This window comes from Lissotriton helveticus, chromosome 1_1 (genome assembly GCF_964261635.1).
Source record: "Lissotriton helveticus chromosome 1_1, aLisHel1.1, whole genome shotgun sequence".
NCBI classification, from domain to species: domain Eukaryota; kingdom Metazoa; phylum Chordata; class Amphibia; order Caudata; family Salamandridae; genus Lissotriton; species Lissotriton helveticus.
The window spans coordinates 1,674,163,546-1,674,183,647 of NC_136057.1; the positions used below are offsets into that span (position 1 = coordinate 1,674,163,546).

Below are 20,102 nucleotides of genomic sequence, written 5' to 3' on the forward strand. Positions count from 1 at the left end.
CTGTAGGTCACTGGAGAAGCCTGTTGATCTTATCCATGAATGATGCTGTTGCATCACGCTGGAACCACTTTCCTACCCAGACAATCAGTGGTTTCCACCCCGACCTGACGGCGTGCTTTGTCATGTTCTGACTGTCCTGTATAATTAGTGACAATTTAGCACAGGGCCAGTTCTCGCTTATGTACCAAAACGCATGTGTGTAGCGTCCCAAGAGGCAACTAGAGTGGAGTGGCCTGACAGGTAAACTGGCAGATAAGAAAATCTGTTTTTCCAAACGTCTCCATGCACTTAGATTCCCTTTCGGAAGATATTGTAGGGCAATAGGTAGGGTTCAACTTGTTAGTTGAGGCTTGCACAACGAGACTCTCTGCACTCCGCAATACCACTCCAGTTTACTGCCATTACTTAATTAACCACACATCAAGCAAATCTGCAATGCAATCCTAAAACAATGAAGCTAACTGGTATTATGAGCTTCAAACATGAAAGGAGGTTTCTTATAATTTTAACATCATCTTCCAAAATACTTGGGGAGAGGAAGGAAGGATGTAGTACGAAAAAAGTCAACGTGACGTACAGCTAGGGAGCTCACACCTTGCCAAGTCTTACATGTCTTAATAGTCTCCAACTCTGTGGACCACATTTTATCACCCTGAGAAGTAAGAAAAATAATCGGCAGAACATAAAGGGAGATGGTGGTCATGGCCAATTCAACTTTATACAGGATGTAGCCACTTTGTTCCCTGTAGTAGCCCATGAGCAGATGTATTGGCCTGCAGGCGAAGTGTCATACTACATGCATCTTCTGTCTCCGATGTGAACTGAGTAACCCTGAAGATGGCCCAAACACCACTGACATAAAAGTCTTCGTGTGTGCCAAAAGCTTGCGTTTCATGCAATAGGTGGAATGCAGGAGAAAGAAAAAATCCTTAGAGTCGGCTCAACAGTCATTCCAAAGCAAAAATGTACCTCTTGCTCTGCTTTTACGGACAAGCTGGGGGGAGCAACATAGCCGAGCACAGTGGATTTGAGGGATGAACCAACACACAAGGTAGAAGTAAATACGTGCGCTCTTCTCATGGAGAGCTGAATAACAAATTTAAAACAAAACTAATCTTCTTTAAATGTGAGCAGGGATGGCTACAAGTCAGCCAATTGGAAAGCCTATTGTAATCTCACAATATCGTTGTGCAACCAGACACCTTCTGCTGTCTGGAAGTCTCATCCTAAAAATGACCAATGTATAAAGGATAACACCTCACCGTCTTCAGGGGTGTTTTAGCAGAGAGCAAGAAATAGGTTTTCACATTTCTAAGACCAGGCAGATACTCGCTGCAGCAGAGAAATCTGAGACACTATTGTCACTCAAAGTATTTGCCGATAAGGTAATGCAGATGTTATATGTAGCAGCTAGAATCGTTGGTCACTAGGCTTAAATCTGGGTTGGAATCCTTCACAAGTATGCATGTATTTTCGACAGCTGAGTGATGACCTATCAATTCTACTGTAATGATGGATGAAGAATATTTGGAACAGCGCATTCACAGCTCTTTATATAAATGTGATGTGATGCAAACTTAGCCATAGAAGCTTGAGGGGCAAATGAAGAGACAGAAATACTCAAGAGATTTGCATGGAAAGTTAAAGATGGTTTGTCACCGTGTACTACACAAAATAAAAGACAATATAAAAGCAAGTCACATTAGGACTGTAGTATTTTACCGGACTTGCACAGGTTCCTGTTCCTTAAGATCATAGAATTGCTTGCTGGTCGTGCAGTGCATCATGCACAGGCAGTGAAAAATTAATCAGCATATTTCTTATGATGCTAAACAATTCACTCTGCTTTTAAGCCATCAGTCCTTATTTTCACCCTCAAAGACAAACGGGGAGTCCTTTATTTAACAAGCATTTACAATGCAATAGGTCTCGCAGCATTAAAGTTTGAGTTACTGGCATTGTAAATGACAATGCTTTGCATTAATTTTTTTTTGATTTGCAATTGGTATATAAACATTGTTTGTGAATAGTTAGCGGATGTCGTGGTGTCCCCGAGTGATGTGGTGGTGTCCCCGAGTGATTTGGTGGTGCCCCTGAGTGGTGGTGTCCCCGAGGGATGAGTGGTGGTGTCCCCGAGTGATGTGGTGGTGTCCCCGAGTGATGTGGTGGTGTCCCCGAGGGATGAGTGGTGGTGTCCCCGAGTGATGTGGTGGTATCCCCGAGTGATGTGGTGGTGTCCCAGAGTGATGTGGTGGTGTCCCAGAGTGATGAGTGGTGGTGTCCCCGAGGGATGAGTGGTGGTGTCCCCGAGTGATGTGGTGGTGTCCCCGAGTGATGTGGTGGTGTCCCCGAGGGAGGAGTGGTGGTGTCCCCGAGTGATGTGGTGGTATCCCCGAGTGATGTGGTGGTGTCCCAGAGTGATGTGGTGGTGTCCCAGAGTGATGTGGTGGTGTCCCAGAGTGACGTGGTGGTACCCCTGAGTGGTGTCTCTGAGTGATGTGGTGGTGTCCCCGAGTGATGTGGTGGTGTCCCCGAGTGATGTGGTGGTGTCCCCGGGTGATGTGGTGGTGTCCCCGGGTGATGTGGTGGTGTCCCCGGGTGATGTGGTGGTGTCCCCGGGTGATGTGGTGGTGTCCCCGAGTGATGTGGTGGTGTCCCCGAGTGATGTGGTGGTGTCCCCGAGTGATGTGGTGGTGTCCCCGAGTGATGTGGTGGTGTCCCCGAGTGATGTGGTGGTGTCCCCGAGTGATGTGGTGGTGTCCCCGAGTGATGTGGTGGTGTCCCCGAGTGATGTGGTGGTGTCCCCGAGTGATGTGGTGGAGTCCCCGAGTGATGTGGTGGAGTCCCCGAGTGATGTGGTGGAGTCCCCGAGTGATGTGGTGGAGTCCCCGAGTGATGTGGTGGTGTCCCCGAGTGATGTGGTGGTGTCCCCGATTGATGTGGTGGTGTCCCCGAGTGATGTGGTGGTGTCCCCGAGTGATGTGGTGGTGTCCCCGAGTGATGTGGTGGTGTCCCCGAGTGATGTGGTGGTGTCCCCGAGTGATGTGGTGGTGTCCCCGAGTGATGTGGTGGTGTCCCCGAGTGATGTGGTGGTGTCGCCCGAGTGACGTGGTGGTGTCCCCGAGTGATGTGGTGGTGTCCCCGAGTGATGTGGTGGTGTCCCCGAGTGATGTGGTGGTGTCCCCGAGTGATGAGTGGTGGTGTCCCGAGTGATACGAGTGGTGGTGTCCCCGAGTGATGAGTGGTGGTGTCCCCGAGTGATGAGTGGTGGTGTCCCCGAGTGATGAGTGGTGGTGTCCCCGAGTGATGAGTGGTGGTGTCCCCGAGTGATGAGTGGTGGTGTCCCCGAGTGATGAGTGGTGGTGTCCCCGAGTGATGAGTGGTGGTGTCCCGAGTGATGAGTGGTGGTGTCCCCGAGTGATGAGTGGTGGTGTCCCCGAGTGATGAGTGGTGGTGTCCCCGAGTGATGAGTGGTGGTGTCCCCGAGTGATGAGTGGTGGTGTCCCCGAGTGATGAGTGGTGGTGTCCCCGAGTGATGAGTGGTGGTGTCCCCGAGTGATGTGGTGGTGTCCCTGAGTGACGTGGTGGTACCCCTGAGTGGTGTCTCTGAGTGATGTGGTGGTGTCCCTGAGTGATGCGGTGGTGTTCCTGAGTGATGTGGTGTGTGAGGGTGAGGGTGAGAGGGTTGTGAGGGTGAGGGGTGTGAGGCTGTAGGGGTGAGTGAGCATGTGTGAGGGTGAGGGGGTGTTAGGGTGACGGGGTGAGTGTGAGGGTGAGGGGGGGGGGGGAAGAGACATGCGCTGTTTCAACCTAGCCAATACATCTACGAAAAGAGTGCCCCACCCCACACTTAAATGTAAGTAAAAGTTCAAGGCATCGAGTGAAAAATTGGTCTTGCTTTTTTTTCATTTTATTTTTACTGGTAGCATATTTGCTTTGGTTAAATGCGGACCCAGGGTCTATTTTAAGATGTTCTTATATGCATATGAGTCGTTTGAATGTGGTGCAGCATAGGTAGTACATTATATGATCATCGTTGGTAGCCATGAGATAGGCATGTGGCCAGCTAAAGGGTAACGCTGTCAGATTTCCTTTACCCTAATGATAATGAAGTGCGATGCCCTTTTAGCAAAATAAGAGGTGAAATAATTAGATGGTAGTACTGTCCCCACTAATGTTTGAAAATACTAAGTCCAGACCAAACTTTTAAATATTTTTCACATTTGCACCGTTGGGCCTGTATTTTAATCGAGACGTGACATTTTACTGATGGCTCCCCTGTTACCTCAGTGTATTTAGGGCTGGCAATAGCCATCATTCTTTAGGGGGATCACATTTCCTAGTGCTTTTTTGCTAGCCTGCTGTTTCTCTGCTTGGTCTATTGTGAAAACAATACTTCAAAACGTCAAAAAAATTCAGTGATTATAACAGACAACCACAACACATCAAAGCCAATAACCACTAAATGCCAGCAGCAAACACCAGCACCACATACACTACACACCACTGAAAGTCACAGTTACAGCAAAAATCAAAAGAACATCAAGCCCTTCGATCTAATGTGACTGATGTATAAATTGTCCTCTCACTCATCGCCACACATCATACATGTACATAGCTGCTAAGGTTAGCAGGTCCTTGAGTGACCTGTTAGGCCAGGCTCGGTTCTCCTTGCAATTATGTGACTTGCAGGCTCATTTAACCATGTATAAAACCAAGACTAAATGGCCCAGAATTATTCATTTGTTTAGTGTTATAAAGCGCTAGCTAGAGCTGAAGGTATCGGAGCGCTTTACAGTTCTATTTTTTGTGATTTTATATATACATACAACAAAACAATCAAAAGGAAAACAACAGACCTGGCAGAACTAGTCGCGCATGGACGGTAAAACTTGCCAACTATAGAGGTATTATACACTTTTCTGCAAAGTTCCGAAGTTAGGCCTGTTTAGTCGCGAACAGCTAATCAGCCCTCATTATATTTTATTCTCCACATTCACGTTATTGTTCTACTGTTGTCGTAGTAAACTACAAGTCCCAGAATGCTAAGCGGTTTGGTGCACAACACTCGCTTCTCCAGCTACTAATCATGCTTTCAAAATGTTCTCATGCTTATAAGAGTATTACAGATTTTTCGGGCGGTACCTGGACCCGGTGTTGCACTTTCTATTTTTAGATCGGTGGCCGCGTGGCGGGTCACAGGCAAAGCACACGGTAGCACAACTGCTCTCATCCTGAAAGCCAGAATTATCACCAATATCGGGAACAAAACTGGAGAAGATGAGGCAGTACTATGGAGTGTAGAACTGTGGAACCAGGCTTGAGTCTCGGCGCCGGCTCTACAGCCTGTTATTCTGGGCACATCATATCATTTCCCCGTTACCTTTAAAACAAGCACTGGCCTTGTGTAGGCACATGTTCAGAGCGCTCTAATGCCGTGGAGATCGCGCTATATAAAACTGAAAAAATACAAATAAATGGAGAACTAGGAGGAGGGTTTTCTGGCTCCGGGGAGTGTGTACAAGTGGCACCTCGGGGCGGGAAGGGGTCGAGAGCCAGAGGCGGGGGTGCAGGAGGGAGGGGGAGGGGGAGTGAAGTTTGACAAGCTGCGGCTCCAGCTGAGATGCATACACTTCAGCAGGCGGGGAGGGGCCCCACAGACGGCCACCAGCACCACTGCAATCCGGTGGGAAGAGCAGCCCTGCTCTGGGTAATGTGAGCTGCAGGGAAACCAATCCTGAGGCTTGGGGGAGGGGCAGCGTGTGATCTTCGGCAGCCCGCAGACTGAGCTACAGACTTACAACCACTGCAGCCTCCAGCTCGTGTTTACACACACGGAGCAGGGAGGAGCCGAAGTCCGGGGTCACACAGAGAGCAGGCAGCACCGACGTGTGTGTGTGCGTGTGTGTATGTGTGCGGTGGGGGGGGCTGTGTGTATGCGCGGTGGGGGGGTTCTCTATGTGTGTGTGTGTGCGTGCGTGGGGGCGTTCTCTATGTGTGTGTATGCGCGGGGCGTTCTGTATGTGTGTGCGTGTGCGCGGCGGCTCGGGGAGGGGGTTCTGTATGTGTGTGTGTGCGTGATTGTGTGTCTGCTTTCAAGGAGCCATGGGAGACAGAAAGTGCGCGCGACCTGATCCGCGCGTGCATATCACTTGTCTCCTGTCTCCCTTGGCTCCTTGAAAGCAGAAATGATCACAATAGAGTCTCGCAGATCGATTCGCAGTGCGACCCCTAAAAAAGGAGCATTAATAAGGTTTGTTGCTCTGACGTTTTTTTTAAGGAAGGTCTCACACTCTGATTCGAGGGCTTCAAGCAACCATCTTGTGAGAGGTCTCTAGAACATAGGGGAAATCTCATTAGTAAGGTTATGGGGCTCCCATTTTAGAGAGGAGTGTCAAAATGTGGGACCTCACTAAATAACAGGAAAAAAATGTATCAGTTGTAGCAAACCATTTGTAAGGCAGTAGAGTGGAAACACTGCAATGATCTCAACTATTTTAAAATAGGCAAGAGGCTCTTAAAGTTCCTTGTTTTTGCACTCTAGCACTATTAGACCCTGGATTCTAAATGAGAAATTGAAATACATAACCGGATTAGCTGCTCACACCCAAGAGACAACAGTGACAGATTTCTTATTTTACAAAACACCATTTTTTTTTAGCAGACTTTCCTTGCGTCAGGGATAGAATTCTCACTAAATGCGTCTGGTACTGATGCCAACGCGCAATCTTTTAAACTAAGAATAACAGACTTTTGGGAATGCCTTCTATTGGCTAGTGCAGTGGTTCTAACTTGTCGCCAGGAAACCCCTGGGGTCCACAAAGTCTACTCAGGAGGTCTGCCACTGCTTAGAAAATTAAATATTAACAGATTATTAACCCCTCCCATGCTGGTGACGAACCCCAGCCGTCACGCCCCGCGGTGGGCGTGTGCTGATGACGGCTGGGGTTCGTCACGGCCCCGCCCTGTTCGTTTGTTTACAGCACAGGGGAAAAATAGCAGTCGCAGCGAAGGGGTTAAAGAGTATATAAATAAAGAACCAACATATACAACTGAACATTTTAAAAGTTCTGTAATGTGAAGGAATTTGAAATTGGATGCTAAAAATGAAGTTACTATCCTCAGGTAGATTTGTGATAGAAGAGCAAGTGCATCTAACAGAATACAGTATGGACAATGACGGGGCTCATCCGAATTTAGAAAAGCTTTGCTATTAAAAGTTGATTTTTGTTATATCTGTCAGTGAATTGTAATCATTTGTGTATATGGTGAATACTTGTCTATATTTTTTGTTTACTTTTGTGGTTTAAACTAACAAAAATGCTTAGGTCACTGTCCTCGGCCAGTAATGATTAAGTGGTAGTCCATAGAAGTGAAAAGGTTCAGAACCACTGCTCCAGTGTTTATTTGTATTCACAAAAAGAGTAAATTATCTCAAAGAGGACTTCTGGAAATGTTCCAGACAGATCTACAGCCGATCAAGAGCTCCCAACTGTTTGGAATCCAGAATCCACACCTACCATGGCTTCCGTTCCATCTCCGCCCTCCGGTCTTAGTACTTTAGTCCAGAAATCATCTTCAGATTCCTCCAGGTCTTCTCCTTTACTGTCCCTTGCAGGCGAAGTAAGTGTTTCTTCAGAGCTATCTGCTGCATTAACCAAAAAGGTTGGCAAAAACAATAAAAATTAAAAATCACAGGAAATAGACACTCGCCCACCTGCCTAACGAGACCCACATTAATCACCCAACAATCAACAGCCATGCAGATATGTTTAGTTGGGGAGGCAAAGCAGTCCAATTGCACAACTGAAAATGGAATATTTTTGTTAAAATCATAACAGAAGCTCAACTCAACAAAGACGGAGAGCCACACAGAGTTACAAGACCTTACTGTAGAGGTGAGACATCGTCAGGATTGGGGAGTCAGGGAGTATGTTTCTACAAAGAGGTCACACATAGCTTTGTGCTTGAAATGGTCAATTTTAAGGCTAACAAAATGTTCAGATGTTTTACAAGGTGTAGGCTGGCTTGGATTTGAAACTATTAATAGAGGATAATTTTGTAGTCGTCTATTTCAAAATCCATTCCTTTTCAGCATTATGATGCCTCTCGTTTGCCTCCCTAAATACTCCTGAAACGCTCCATAGGGACACTCATTCAGTATACCAACATGATGCGCATTTGGCCATCAAGACGTATAAGCCTTTTGGCTTCCAAGAAGTAGCTCTTAAGATGCGACTTTACATGGATGCAAATCCAGCAGAAAGCAACGGTTCCTCGGACCTCCAGTTGTACTTAAAAATGGCAGGCATGGCAGCAAGGACTTGGAGGAAATAAACATTTTGAAACTTGACCCTGTTTCACTCTTGATGCTACAAACGTTAACAGCATCCATGTATTTCAGAGTTCTGCCATACTCAACATGGAGGTGCAGAAAGTAGATACATTTAGGGCTGATGCGGCTGAGACAACACCCTCTCCACTTCCTTGTTAGGAAGCCTCCGCTCTCATCCTTCTATAGCAAACGTCCTGTCGGATGTCTAATAAGGTCAGACAAAAAAAATTCAATTTTGGCACAGAGTCCGCTGGATGTTTCTGTGTCACACTCAGCTGTCCAACGGCTCCATTTCCGTAAACTCTGAAGGCTGTGTGACCAGGAGCAGTCTGAGCTAAACTTCCCCACCGTTGGAATGATCTTGCAAGGGAGTGTTGAGCACACCCAGCATCTCTTGGAGCAGAGTGTTGAAATAGCACAAGTGGCAGTTGCTGAGCTTAAGAGACGAGGTTGCAATGCACTGCCTTACACTTCAATACACCAAAACGGAAGTAAAGGGGAATATTTGGCCCCGGGGTACTGCATGGAATCAGCCCTTGGGAAAAACACTGGAACTGATGTCTTAGATGTGTGTGGCTGGTGGTTGGCCAACGTTACCCTTTCTATATATTTAGCAGCATTAGCAACTACAGAGCTTTTTGCTTTTAGAGTTCCTTTTTAACGAGCAGTGGTGTAGACATTATGGGATCTAGAGAGGATAGAATCAGGACTTAGGCACAGGAGGCTCTAGTATTCCTGGTGCCACTATTGAAAGCCCTAAGATGAAGAGTGCGTCTTAACAACAGAGGTCATTTATTTTTCAATCTTTATTTTCATATTTCTTTTCCTATTTTGGGTGACTTTTATTTCTCTTGACCTATTGTCAAAGGGGGTTGCTTGGAGTGATTCTACTGAGCACCTGAGGTATTTGGATTCTATGGCAGGACCGGAGGCTTCAGATTAGGCGTTCCTTTCTCCATTTATTTACACCCCAGGAGCTTTTATAAAGTCCACATTAATCATAAAAAACTACATTTCCCATGATGCAGTGGGGAAAATGGAAAACGAAAGAGTCCAATGGAGGTAACCAGTCCAGAGCGAGGACATCCAACAGCTTCCCTCGACGACACTCTACCCGCTTTCTTTGCTGCTCCAGCAGCATCAAGATAAGTATTTTTACTCTCTCTTATGACTTTGTGCTTATTGTCTCCTAATTGTTCTAAATTGCATGTTTTTCTCTGCATGAGAGTGTTTCAGTTACTTGAATTTGGCTGCAGTGCGTTAAGGGGCATTTTTTTCTTTTCTAAACGGCCGCGGGAGTGTCTTTTGCTCCTTTCGCAGCCGCATTAGCTCTGTCAGGCTCTCGGCGCGCCCTTTGTTTTTGCGTGTTTCAATGCACTATCGCGGAGAGACTTGCTTGGCTGCGCGCCTTTAAACACACGCGGAGGAAGACGTTTTAAGAATGAATTAGCGTTTTAGCGCTTGGGCGGATTCTCTCGAGAGCCCCTGCCTGAAGTTTGACACCCGTACACTGGGTAAGGCGTGAGCTTTTTGTGAAGGGACCAGCTCAGGCAGGATATTACCCGTAATAACCAGAAGGGAGCAGTGGTCCCAGGGCTAAGCCTTTCATATTAAAATCCTACGTATATTTTATACTTTTAATCTACGCTAGGGTTCTCCCTACTCATATCCCCTTTGTCTGTTTATAATTTCTAGTTGCAGCAGACTATGGCAGACTTTGAAGATTATTATGAAGAGGAGGAGGAAGAAATTACGTACTTACCTATTGATGATCAATTTTACCAGGTAATGGATTTCTGAATCCTTAAGGCAGTTTCTCAAATGGTTGCGCCCCTGGAGAGGAAATTAGACCAAATTCAGGCACAATGCCAGCAATCCCTCGAACCGAGGGAAGATTTATCGGGGTCTAAGAATCCCCTACCTCCAGGACAGCCATCCACTAGCGATGAAGACCTGAAGTGAAAACGTTCTGACAATGCTGGCGTGGATACAGAAGCTTTTGCACTTTTAATAAAGGCATTTATGGATGCCCAGCCCCCCTCAGCACCCAGTAAGCCAGTGGAAGCTCTGGCAGGACCCTATGGTCTCCCGGATGACTTTCCTACGGGCAACCCAGAGGAGACCCCCCCCAGACCTCCAATGGGGATGGCCATGACACTCAGCGAAGGTAGATCAGATGGCGATCCCTGAAACAGACAATGATATGCTTAACCCTGACGATCTCCTACACTCAAGGTCAGTGGAGTGGGTTCCAGCCCATAAGGTAGCAGACTACATGGTGGCCAGACTGCATGAACCGCTAGAAGTCAGAAGTTGCCTAAGAGCAGAATGCCCACGACCGGCCCTAGATAGGAAAGTACAGTTACAACGAAGCAAGGGGACCCACTAGGTAATCAAGGACCAGGGGTATTAGTTTTATCAGGCAACAAGGGTCCTTGACTAAACACAATCAAGAGAGCAATGAATTATAGACAACAATCTGTACTATAATAAGGTAGGTGTCCAGCCGGACACGGATTTAATCATATGCATAAGGTAAACAGATAGAGTGAACATATTATACAGCGGGGCACAATCCTGTATCCAATACATATAGCACAAACAGGACAAACACAAGGGGCTTAAGGGGGCGGGGTATTTACAGGCAACTATTAAATAACGAGACGCTAGTAACAGTTAAAACATTGGCCTAGCTGTACTCATGTAGTCAACACTATTGTGTAACACAATGGAAAACTGGTGTGTCACTACATACACTGTCGACGGCGTTTCGATCCCATTACAAATAAAGGATCATCATCAGGACTAGAAAATGTATTGCCTGAGTTGGAGGCCTGTTGGGAAATAAATTGAGGAAGAAAAACAAAAACAAAACAGTGGTTTAAAACCTGGGAACTGCATTGCAACGCTAGGGTGGATTTCCATACCATGCTTAAGTTGAGAACCTTGCAGACGTGCGTGTGTGTGTGGTCAGTGTCACTCATACCAATAGCAGATTGACATTTGTGATATGAAAGTGACTGGGAACACGGTGTGACTCAGGTGAGGAGTGCAGCTGCGTGGTGGTGGGGAGTAACAGGGGAGCGCGCCTAGGCGGGAGATAACATGTGAGGGCTAGTAATACCTTGGGAGAAGGGTGGGAATCAACGATCCCGTGGAGAGAGGGGGGCCTGGTGGGGTCAGAGGTTCCTGTGAGTACCAGGACATTCAGGGATGTGCTGAGCTGGAATGGAAAAAGCAATGAGAGGATGATGTGGTAGGGGGGACAAGGAGTGAACGGTAGCAAGGATTGACCTATACCTGAAGAACATGGGTTCAGATGGAGGAGGAGCTTCAGTTTGACGTCGGCACTCGGAAAGATGGTTGTGGCCTGGGAATCTGGGGGAGAAAGGCGAACCTTAGTACCAATATGGGTAACGGAGGAGGCAGGGCGGGACTGATAGGCTGACAGAGCGGGACTTACCAATGTCCAGGGGGAAGTGTTTATGAGCCGGTGGATACCGATAGATACCGAGGACAACGCAGAAGGTTCCGGCGGCGAGGTGCGTCACGAGGAAATCCAATGATAGGCTCTGATCTATTGGGAAAGGAATTCGGTAAGGGAGGGCTGTCGAAGAAGCAGTGCTTTGTAGCTAGAATGTGGGGGAGCCTGACTCTTACCTGGTGTTCTGAATGGGACATCACAGATCCGCTGGCGGGCTCGATGGCTCCTGTCAGGGAAATGAGCCTGGGCTGCTCGGATTAAATGTACTCGATGGAGTACCGCCATCTTGAGTGAGGCGGAAGTGTGCGAGTCACATGTGTGTGACGCCGGTGTCGGCCATCTTGGAGGTGGCAAGGAGCCCGCGGGGGAGGAAGAGGCTTTTTGGGGAGGTTTAGTGAGTCGATAAAAATGGGGGGAGGCACCAACCCATAACCACAGTGAGCAGTAATGAAAATAAAGGAAACATTTCAATTTAAGCAGACTAGATTGTGCAATTTTAATAAAGGAACAGATTTGGCAGTTAGCGTCATGTTTAAGAACCAAAAAAGGGGGGGGGGGGAAGAGAAAGACCTCGGTAAGGCACAGTGATGGTGTACAGTTAAAGCCAATAGGCACAGTATCAAGGTACAGAAGTAACAGTCATTGTTTCTATAAGAGAGACGTCAAGTCCTCATTCCTGTTGAGACCGCTTCTTATACTGTCCATTAGTATAATCATTTTGAGTTCTTCCTTGTTCAGAAGGAGGGCCATATCTCCTCCACGTAGTGGTAATTTCAGTGCTTTCAACACAGTCCATGTAATGTCATTCTCATTATGGTTTTTCTGCGTCAAATGATCAACCAACGAAGCGTTGGGGGTCTTACAGCGGACCCGGCTGCGATGCTGTCCGATCCTCGTTTTGATTTTCTGTTTGGTCTGGCCAATGTATACTTTAGGACAGGGGCATTGAATAAGATAGATTACATCACTGGTGTTACAATTTGTGAATGATTTACAGTTTATTTGCACATTGTTGAAATTGAAGGATTTGCCTTCCAAGGTGTAATCACAAACGTTACATGAACCACATTTGGCATGCCCTATAAGTGGTGTTTGGTTCCAGTGGGCATCAATTGTTTGCCGCTGGGGTGGGCTGGGGAGTGCTGCTCTTACTAAATGATCTTTGAGGTTGGAACTCTGACGGAATGCGAAAACAGGACGCTCAATTTGTAGGATACCCACATTCAGTAGGGGCCAATGTCTCAGTATGCATTTACGCAGAGCATTCGAAACCGGTGAAAAGGTGGTAACGCAGGCAATCTTGGCAGTAGGCTCTTTTTGTTTGGGGCAAAGAAGAGCTTCCCTAGGGCAGAACCATGCTCTTTTGACAACCCTGCGCACTAGTCTCTTCGGGTACCCCCTTTCTTTGAGTTTGTTGGACAGTGTGTTAGCTTCCCTGAAGTAGTCTTCCTTTGCAAAACAATTCCTCCTGATTCGAAGGAATTGGGAGTAGGGCAAAGAGTCTCTCAAACCTCTGGGATGATTGCTCGCGTAACTTAGCAAAGTGTTCCGTTCAGTGGGTTTATGGTATAATTTCGTGTGGAGAAAGCCTTCCGAGTGATAGATGGTGAGGTCTAAAAAGGAGATGGACGAGTTATCAACTGTGCTAGTGAACGTCAGACCAGAGCAATTGTTGTTTAGCCAATGGATGAAATGTTGAAGACTGTCAGTATCACCCCCTTTTGTACCGCTTTTGGCCGCCATAAGTGTGGCAGGGTATGCTCAGACGTGAGTCCCTTGCTCACTTTGCCACTGGATTCAAGCAAGCCGGGCTGAAGATGGCTGGAATGCCAGAAACCGGTCCTCGGAAGCTTGTTTCCGGTCCAGGGAAGACATGGCTTGGCAGTTCGGGCTGGACTGTTCCCATGAGGCACAGGGTCAGACTGATTTGCATATAGCCATGTCTGAACTGGGGTGGCAGAGTGGGCTAAAGAACGGTGATGGATTAAACCCAGATCTTTTGACTAGGTGTGAGTGTTTGATTGATTCAGATGCTCCGTCCATCACCACCCCCTTTTGTACCGACTTCAAACTGAAGCTCCTCCTCCATCTGAACCCATGTTCTTCAGGTATAGGTCAATCCTTGCTACTGTTCACTCCTTGTCCCCCCTACCACATCATCCTCTAATTGCTTTTCCCATTCCAGCTCAGCACATCCCTGAATGTCCTGGTACCCACAGGAACCTCTGACCCCACCAGGCCCCCCTCTCTCCACGGGATCGTTGATTCCAACCGTTCTCCCAAGGTATTACTAGCCCTCACATGTTATCTCCCGCCTAGGCGCGCTCCCCTGTTACTGCCCACCACCACGCAGCTGCACTCCTCACCTGAGTCACACCGCGTTCCCAGTCACTTTCATGTCACAAATGTCAATCTGCTATTGGTATGAGTGACACTGACCACACACACACGCACGTCTGCAAGGTTCTCACCTTAAGCATGGTATGGAAATCCACCCTAGCGTTGCAATGCAGTTCCCAGGTTTTAAACCACTGTTTTGTTTGTGTTTTTCTTCCCCAATTAATTTCCCCAACAGGCCTCCAACTCAGGCAATACATTTTCTAGTCCTGATGATGATCCTTTATTTGTAATGGGATCGAAACGCCGTCGACAGTATATGTAGTGACACACAAGTTTTCCATTGTGTTACACAATAGTGTTGACTACATGAGCACAGCTAGGCCAATATTTCAACTGTTACTAGCGTCTCGTTATTTAATAATTGCCTGTAAATACCCCGCTCCCTTAAACCCCTTGGTTTTGTCCTGTTTGTGCTATATGTATTGGATACAGGATTGTGTCCCACTGTATAATATGTTCACTCGATCTGTTTACCTTATGCATATGATTAAATCCGTGTCCGGCTGGACACCTACCTTATTATAGTACAGATTGTTGTCTATAATTCAATGCTCTCTTGATTGTGTTTAGTCAAGGACCCTTGTTGCCTAATAAAACTAGATGGGAAAGTGGCAGTCACTCCAGAGGTGGCCCCTAAGGTGGCCACCTTCTTGTCTAAGTTTATCCGGGACCCTAAAAAAGGCATTGAGCGCACACGGAGAGCGTGCCAGGATAAACTCCTCGACAGGGCAGGTCCCCTGGCTAAGATCTTGGACATGCCCAAAGACGCCAAGGCCTCGGCACCCTTATTTCCCCAGACACCCTCTCTAGCTGGGCCTAGAGAGCGATAATTTTTCTAGCGAACGCCAATGCGGCAATCTCTATGGAGAGTCGCAGGTCTCTGTTGATAAAAATAGATCCCACGTTGGGGGAAATGGCCACCTCGGAGGCTGGTCCAGTAGCAGAGGATAATCTCTTTGGAGATCCCTTTGTAAAGGAATTGGGCAAATTTGTACATACTTTTAATTAGCTGGATAAGGCCCAAACATCCATAAAGCGCATCTTTACCCCGTGTGTTTTTGGCGCAGTCGGTCGTGGCATGGGGCTCTTGAACGGCCGTCCCTACAACAGAGCCTCCTACAAGTTGGCTGACCCCGTAAAGGACAGTGGCAGGATCCGGAGAAATTCGGAAACTTCTATCCCACCAGATCTTACCCATGCCGCAGGGGTGGCAGAGGAAGAGGAAACCTACAGGGTTCCTCCAACAATCAGCAAGGTAAGAGTTCAGAACTTGGGGGATGTTAAGCTAGGGGGCAGACTACAGTTTTTTCTACACAACTGGTCTTCGCTAACCTCAGATGCCTGGGTTTCACAGACTGGCTATGGGTTCCAAATAGAGTTTTTCAAGTTACCGACCTAACCGATTCGCCCAAAACCTTTGATTTTCCCAAAGGATCAGATGGAGCTAATAGACAGAGAAGTTTCAGAACTTTTGCAGAAAGGAGCGATCCTTCCCTCAATCTTACACCCTCAGGGTTTTTAGCAAGCCTTCCCTCAATCTTACACCCTCAGGGTTTTCTCAGCAACATTTTTCTAGTGGAGAAACGGGATGGGGGCTATCGCCCAGTAATAAACCTCAAGGAGTTCAACGAGTGGCTACCTTATCGCCACTTCAAGATGGAGGGTATTCACCTCCTCAGAGACCTTCTGCAGAAACAGGACTGGATGGTCCGCTTGGACCTCAAGGATGCATACCTTAAGATTCCAGTTTTCTCTCCTCACAGACGTTTTCATGGCATTCCCAGATCTTCGAGTTCGCCTCCTTTCCTTTCAGTCTATCCTCCGCTCCGTGGTACTTCACCAAGGTGATGAAGCCGGTGGTGGAGTGCCTCAGATTGAAGGGGGTAAGGCTGATAATCTACCTGGACGGTATTCTCATTATGATTATGAGTCAAAGTCCAATGCTTGCTCGTCCAAAATGCAACAGACAGTAAGACTTTTAGAGTCCCTGGGGTTTGTGATCAACAAATCCAAATCAGACCTTATCTCTCCTCAGAGGATGCAAGTCTTGGGTTTCATGATAGATTCTGTCAACGCAACTTTATCCCTTCCATCTCGCACACTATCCAAGGTCAGAAACGAATTGAAACGTATATGGCCCACAATATCTTTGTGCCACCTAACCAGAGTGGTGGGCCTTCTATCGTCGTCAATACAGGCCATGTTCCCAGGCCCCCTTCATTACAGGGCCCTTCAACGCCTCTAAGGTTTTCATCTGCGCAAAGGCCTCCCCTACTCTCAATTTGTGCCCCTCTCAGAGGAGGCCAAAACAGAGTAGCAGTGGTGGATCGCCCACATGGAAGCCTGGAATGGCCGGGCCATCTTCGGCTCCCAACTCGACCTGGTGATAGAATCGGGCGCCAGTTGCTCAGGTTGGGGTGCCCGCTGCAGGCTCGATAGACCTCTTTGCCTCCTGACTGGATGCCCAACTGAAAAGGTACTACAGTTGGTGTCCGGATCCGGGAAGCATTAGCTGTGGATGGATTCCTTCAGAATTGGAGTGTGGAGCAGGGCTATGCATTTCCCCCTTCACAATGATAATGAGGGTATCAACCCAGGTGAGGAGGTAACAGGCGGATCTGGTGGAGATCACACCGATCTAGAGTTTACAAGCCTGGGTCCAGTTCTGATGGACTTTCCTAGGATTTTTCAATCCGTCTACCCCCTGTCATGGTCTTCTCAAGGATCCTCAAGGGAATCCCCATCACCTCCTTGTCACGGACGGTCTTCAATTGATGGGCTGGCAGGTTATAGGCAACGCTGGAAAGTGCCAGGCCTTTCGGCAGACGCTGCCTCGTTGCTCGCAAAGTCTTGGGCCGAGAGCACCAATAAGAGATACCGCTACACATGGTCGCATTGGGGGAGTTGGTGTCTTCGACAACAGGTGGATCCGAAGGCGGCAGATGTTTTCTACATCATTAATTTCTTAGCCTCTTTGGCAAAAGAGGGTCTGGCCTATAAGTTAATCAATAAGTTTCGGTCAGCAAACTCAGCAGGCCATTTCCGGTTGACAGTCACCCTATTGGCGAGTATCCTCTGGTATGCAAACTACTGAGGGGTATCAGGTTATCTATAGCCCCAGAACATTGTTACTCAGTTCTGTGGGATGTTAACAAAGTTTTAGACTTGTTCCGATCATGGCCTTCTGATAAGTACTTGTCCAGGAAGCCAATGTCGGCAAAGCTAGCAACCCTTTTGTGTTTGATATCCTGTCGCAGGGTTTTCGATGTGAGGGCCCTAGATCTTACGGCCAAGCTTTCACTCCGGAGGGAGTTGCGTTTCATATCTCTAGAAGAACCAAATGCAATTCAAAGTCTGTGTCCTATCCTGCTTTTCCTGATATCCCTATATTATAGGTGGTCATGACGCTCAAGGCCTATGAAGTGGCGACAATAGACATACGCCCAGAGGGCGCCAGACAATTGTTTATGGCCCTCACCAAACCACACGGGCGGTCTCATCCCCTAGGATTGCGAGATGGGTACGCTGGGCGATGCAGGAGGCAGGTATAGATACCTCCCATTTTGGGGGCTCATTCTGTTCGCAGTGCAATGGCATCAAAGGCTTTTTCCCTGGGCGGCGCTGTTGGAGGATATCCTTAACGCCGCAGACTGGTCTTCAGACTCCACCTTCAAAAGATTTTACTTTAAACCAGTGGTGTCACTGGGATCTTTAGTGGTGGACAAGCTTTAAACTAGCCTAATCTGAAGCCTCCGGTCCTGCCGTAGAAAACAAAATGTCCTAGCTATCGTAAAGGAAAGTTTTTAATTCTATTAAGGACGTGGAGGCAAGCATTAGCCTATCCTTTCAGTAGAACCCTCCCAGAACACCTACGTAGATGCGGTGAGTAAAACGTTTACGATTAGATTTGGTTGACAATGCCTTTTGATAGTGTTCTTGTTATTATCCGGATTACTATTGTCACTGTTTGAGGATGATCGGGTTGTGCCTCATACCTCAGATTTACAATTATCCTCCTTTGACTTAGGAAAGAACGCTGGCAAACAGGAACAACTGAAGACTGGCTTGATGTGGTCGCAGGAAGAAAGAGGAAGGTAGAGCATACTCGAGGGAAGTTGTTGGATGTCCTCGTTCTGGATTGGTTACCTCCGTTGGACTCTTTGGTTATCCATTTTCCCCTCCGCATCATGGGAAATGTCGTTTTTATGGTTAATGTTGACTTTATAAAAGCTGCTGGTGTGAAATAAATGGAGAAGGTAAAGCCTAAATCGAAGCCTTCGCGTCCTTAATAGAATTGAAAACTTTCCTTTACAATAGCAAGTAAATTTTGCATTATCAGCATTTGTATTTTTTCTCTAAACAGAATTTTTGGTTATTGCACCTACTTTCTCCGAAGCAGATTAGAAGATGGACAAGATAACACAATATATATGTGATATTTTTTAGACTCTCCTATATCCTACTTGTTTTCAGAGGGCGTTCAGCTCATAACATTCTGCAGTTAAACACTGGCCCTGGAACGGTGACCGTGTATCCTTTTCTTGGGCCGGGTTTTATTATTGCTTTAACTCTGTGACACAATGCATCTGTCCTGATGAGTGGGCTAGGCTCTGTTGACTACAATAGATATAGATATAGATATAGATATAGATATATATATATATATCCCAACTCCAAAAGCCCACAGGGAGCAACGGACCTCTTTTCAGGGCGGTCACAGCGCTGGGGGCGGGCAACCTCCATTCATACACCACAAAGCTCCCATCTGACAGAAAGGAGCACGCTGGACCAAGTCTTCGGGGGTAACTGATGCTTTATTTTGCCAAGTGAACAGCCTTTTCATAAACCTTACGCGTTTCAGCCGCATGCGCAGCCTTGATCACAGGTGAGCAGGCATCTTTGGGTTTGCGGCGTACCATGTGACTTATATACGCCTATACATATATATGTGTGTGTATATATATATACACACACACACACACACACATATATATATATATATATATATATATATATATATATATATATATATATATATATACACACACACAATTACACATTTTGACAGATAGTGCGTATGATGAATTTTTTTTTTACAATTTCATTGTACACAGGTGGAATAAACTGTATATGTCCTGAAGTGTACAACTTTTTTATTTTGTTTGCTCTTAACCATGCCTACACACAAATACATTTTTCACACAAACATGTTTTTATAATTGGTAATAGGCTCATTGAGGTTCCGCCAGATTTAACGGTACAACGTTTGCCCAATGCCATTTATTGACACTAAAAAGGTCACAAGTTAGATAACACCATAACATCGTTGGCCGCCCCACAGGTCCCTTGACGGACTACCTGGGGTCGATCCACTCTTTGATTAAACAGTCCATATGATAAGATTTGGGGGAAAACCTAATGGGGTTTCATACATCTACCCTTACAAGGAGATTTGGTGGGCCGCAATATTATTAAACATAATATCCGGAGATATTCACGTATTCTTTCCAGTGAAGATTCTTCCTCTAATGGACTGTGATTTAGGACGACTGTATGTGAATAATACCGTAACAGGCTTGTGGACATAGCATATATCTTGTTACGATTTTACTCATCAAGTTTAGATGGTTCGTTACGGACAGGAAAAGTATATTCTGATCACTTATCTTTCAAAGGTGAATGCAATATATTGTAGAAGGGAGGGAAGTAAGAGGTCTAAAAGGGGTTGGTCATCGAGGGAAGAGACTCATCTTGACAAGCTCCCCTTCTCTTTAACACAGAGACAAACTACTCAATTTTAACCTCCAATCTGGCGAAACGTCAAAAGACTGTTGCAGGTAAATGGTTCGGGTTTGGAGTACTGCCAAAACAGTTAAGAACTCA

At 46.7% G+C, this 20,102-nt stretch overlaps 1 protein-coding gene across 4 annotated transcripts in view; it reads right to left on the bottom strand.

Moving 5' to 3' along the window:
- OS9 (OS9 endoplasmic reticulum lectin) overlaps positions 1 to 20,102 on the bottom strand; it is a 270,743-nt gene that overhangs the window by 104,139 nt on the left and 146,502 nt on the right. For all 4 annotated transcript variants that reach the window (XM_078688942.1, XM_078688944.1, XM_078688941.1 and 1 more), the window contains exon 8: positions 7,521 to 7,648. In XM_078688942.1, coding sequence (XP_078545068.1) covers positions 7,521 to 7,648 — 128 coding nt within the window. The remainder of the gene's footprint in view (positions 1 to 7,520; positions 7,649 to 20,102) is intronic.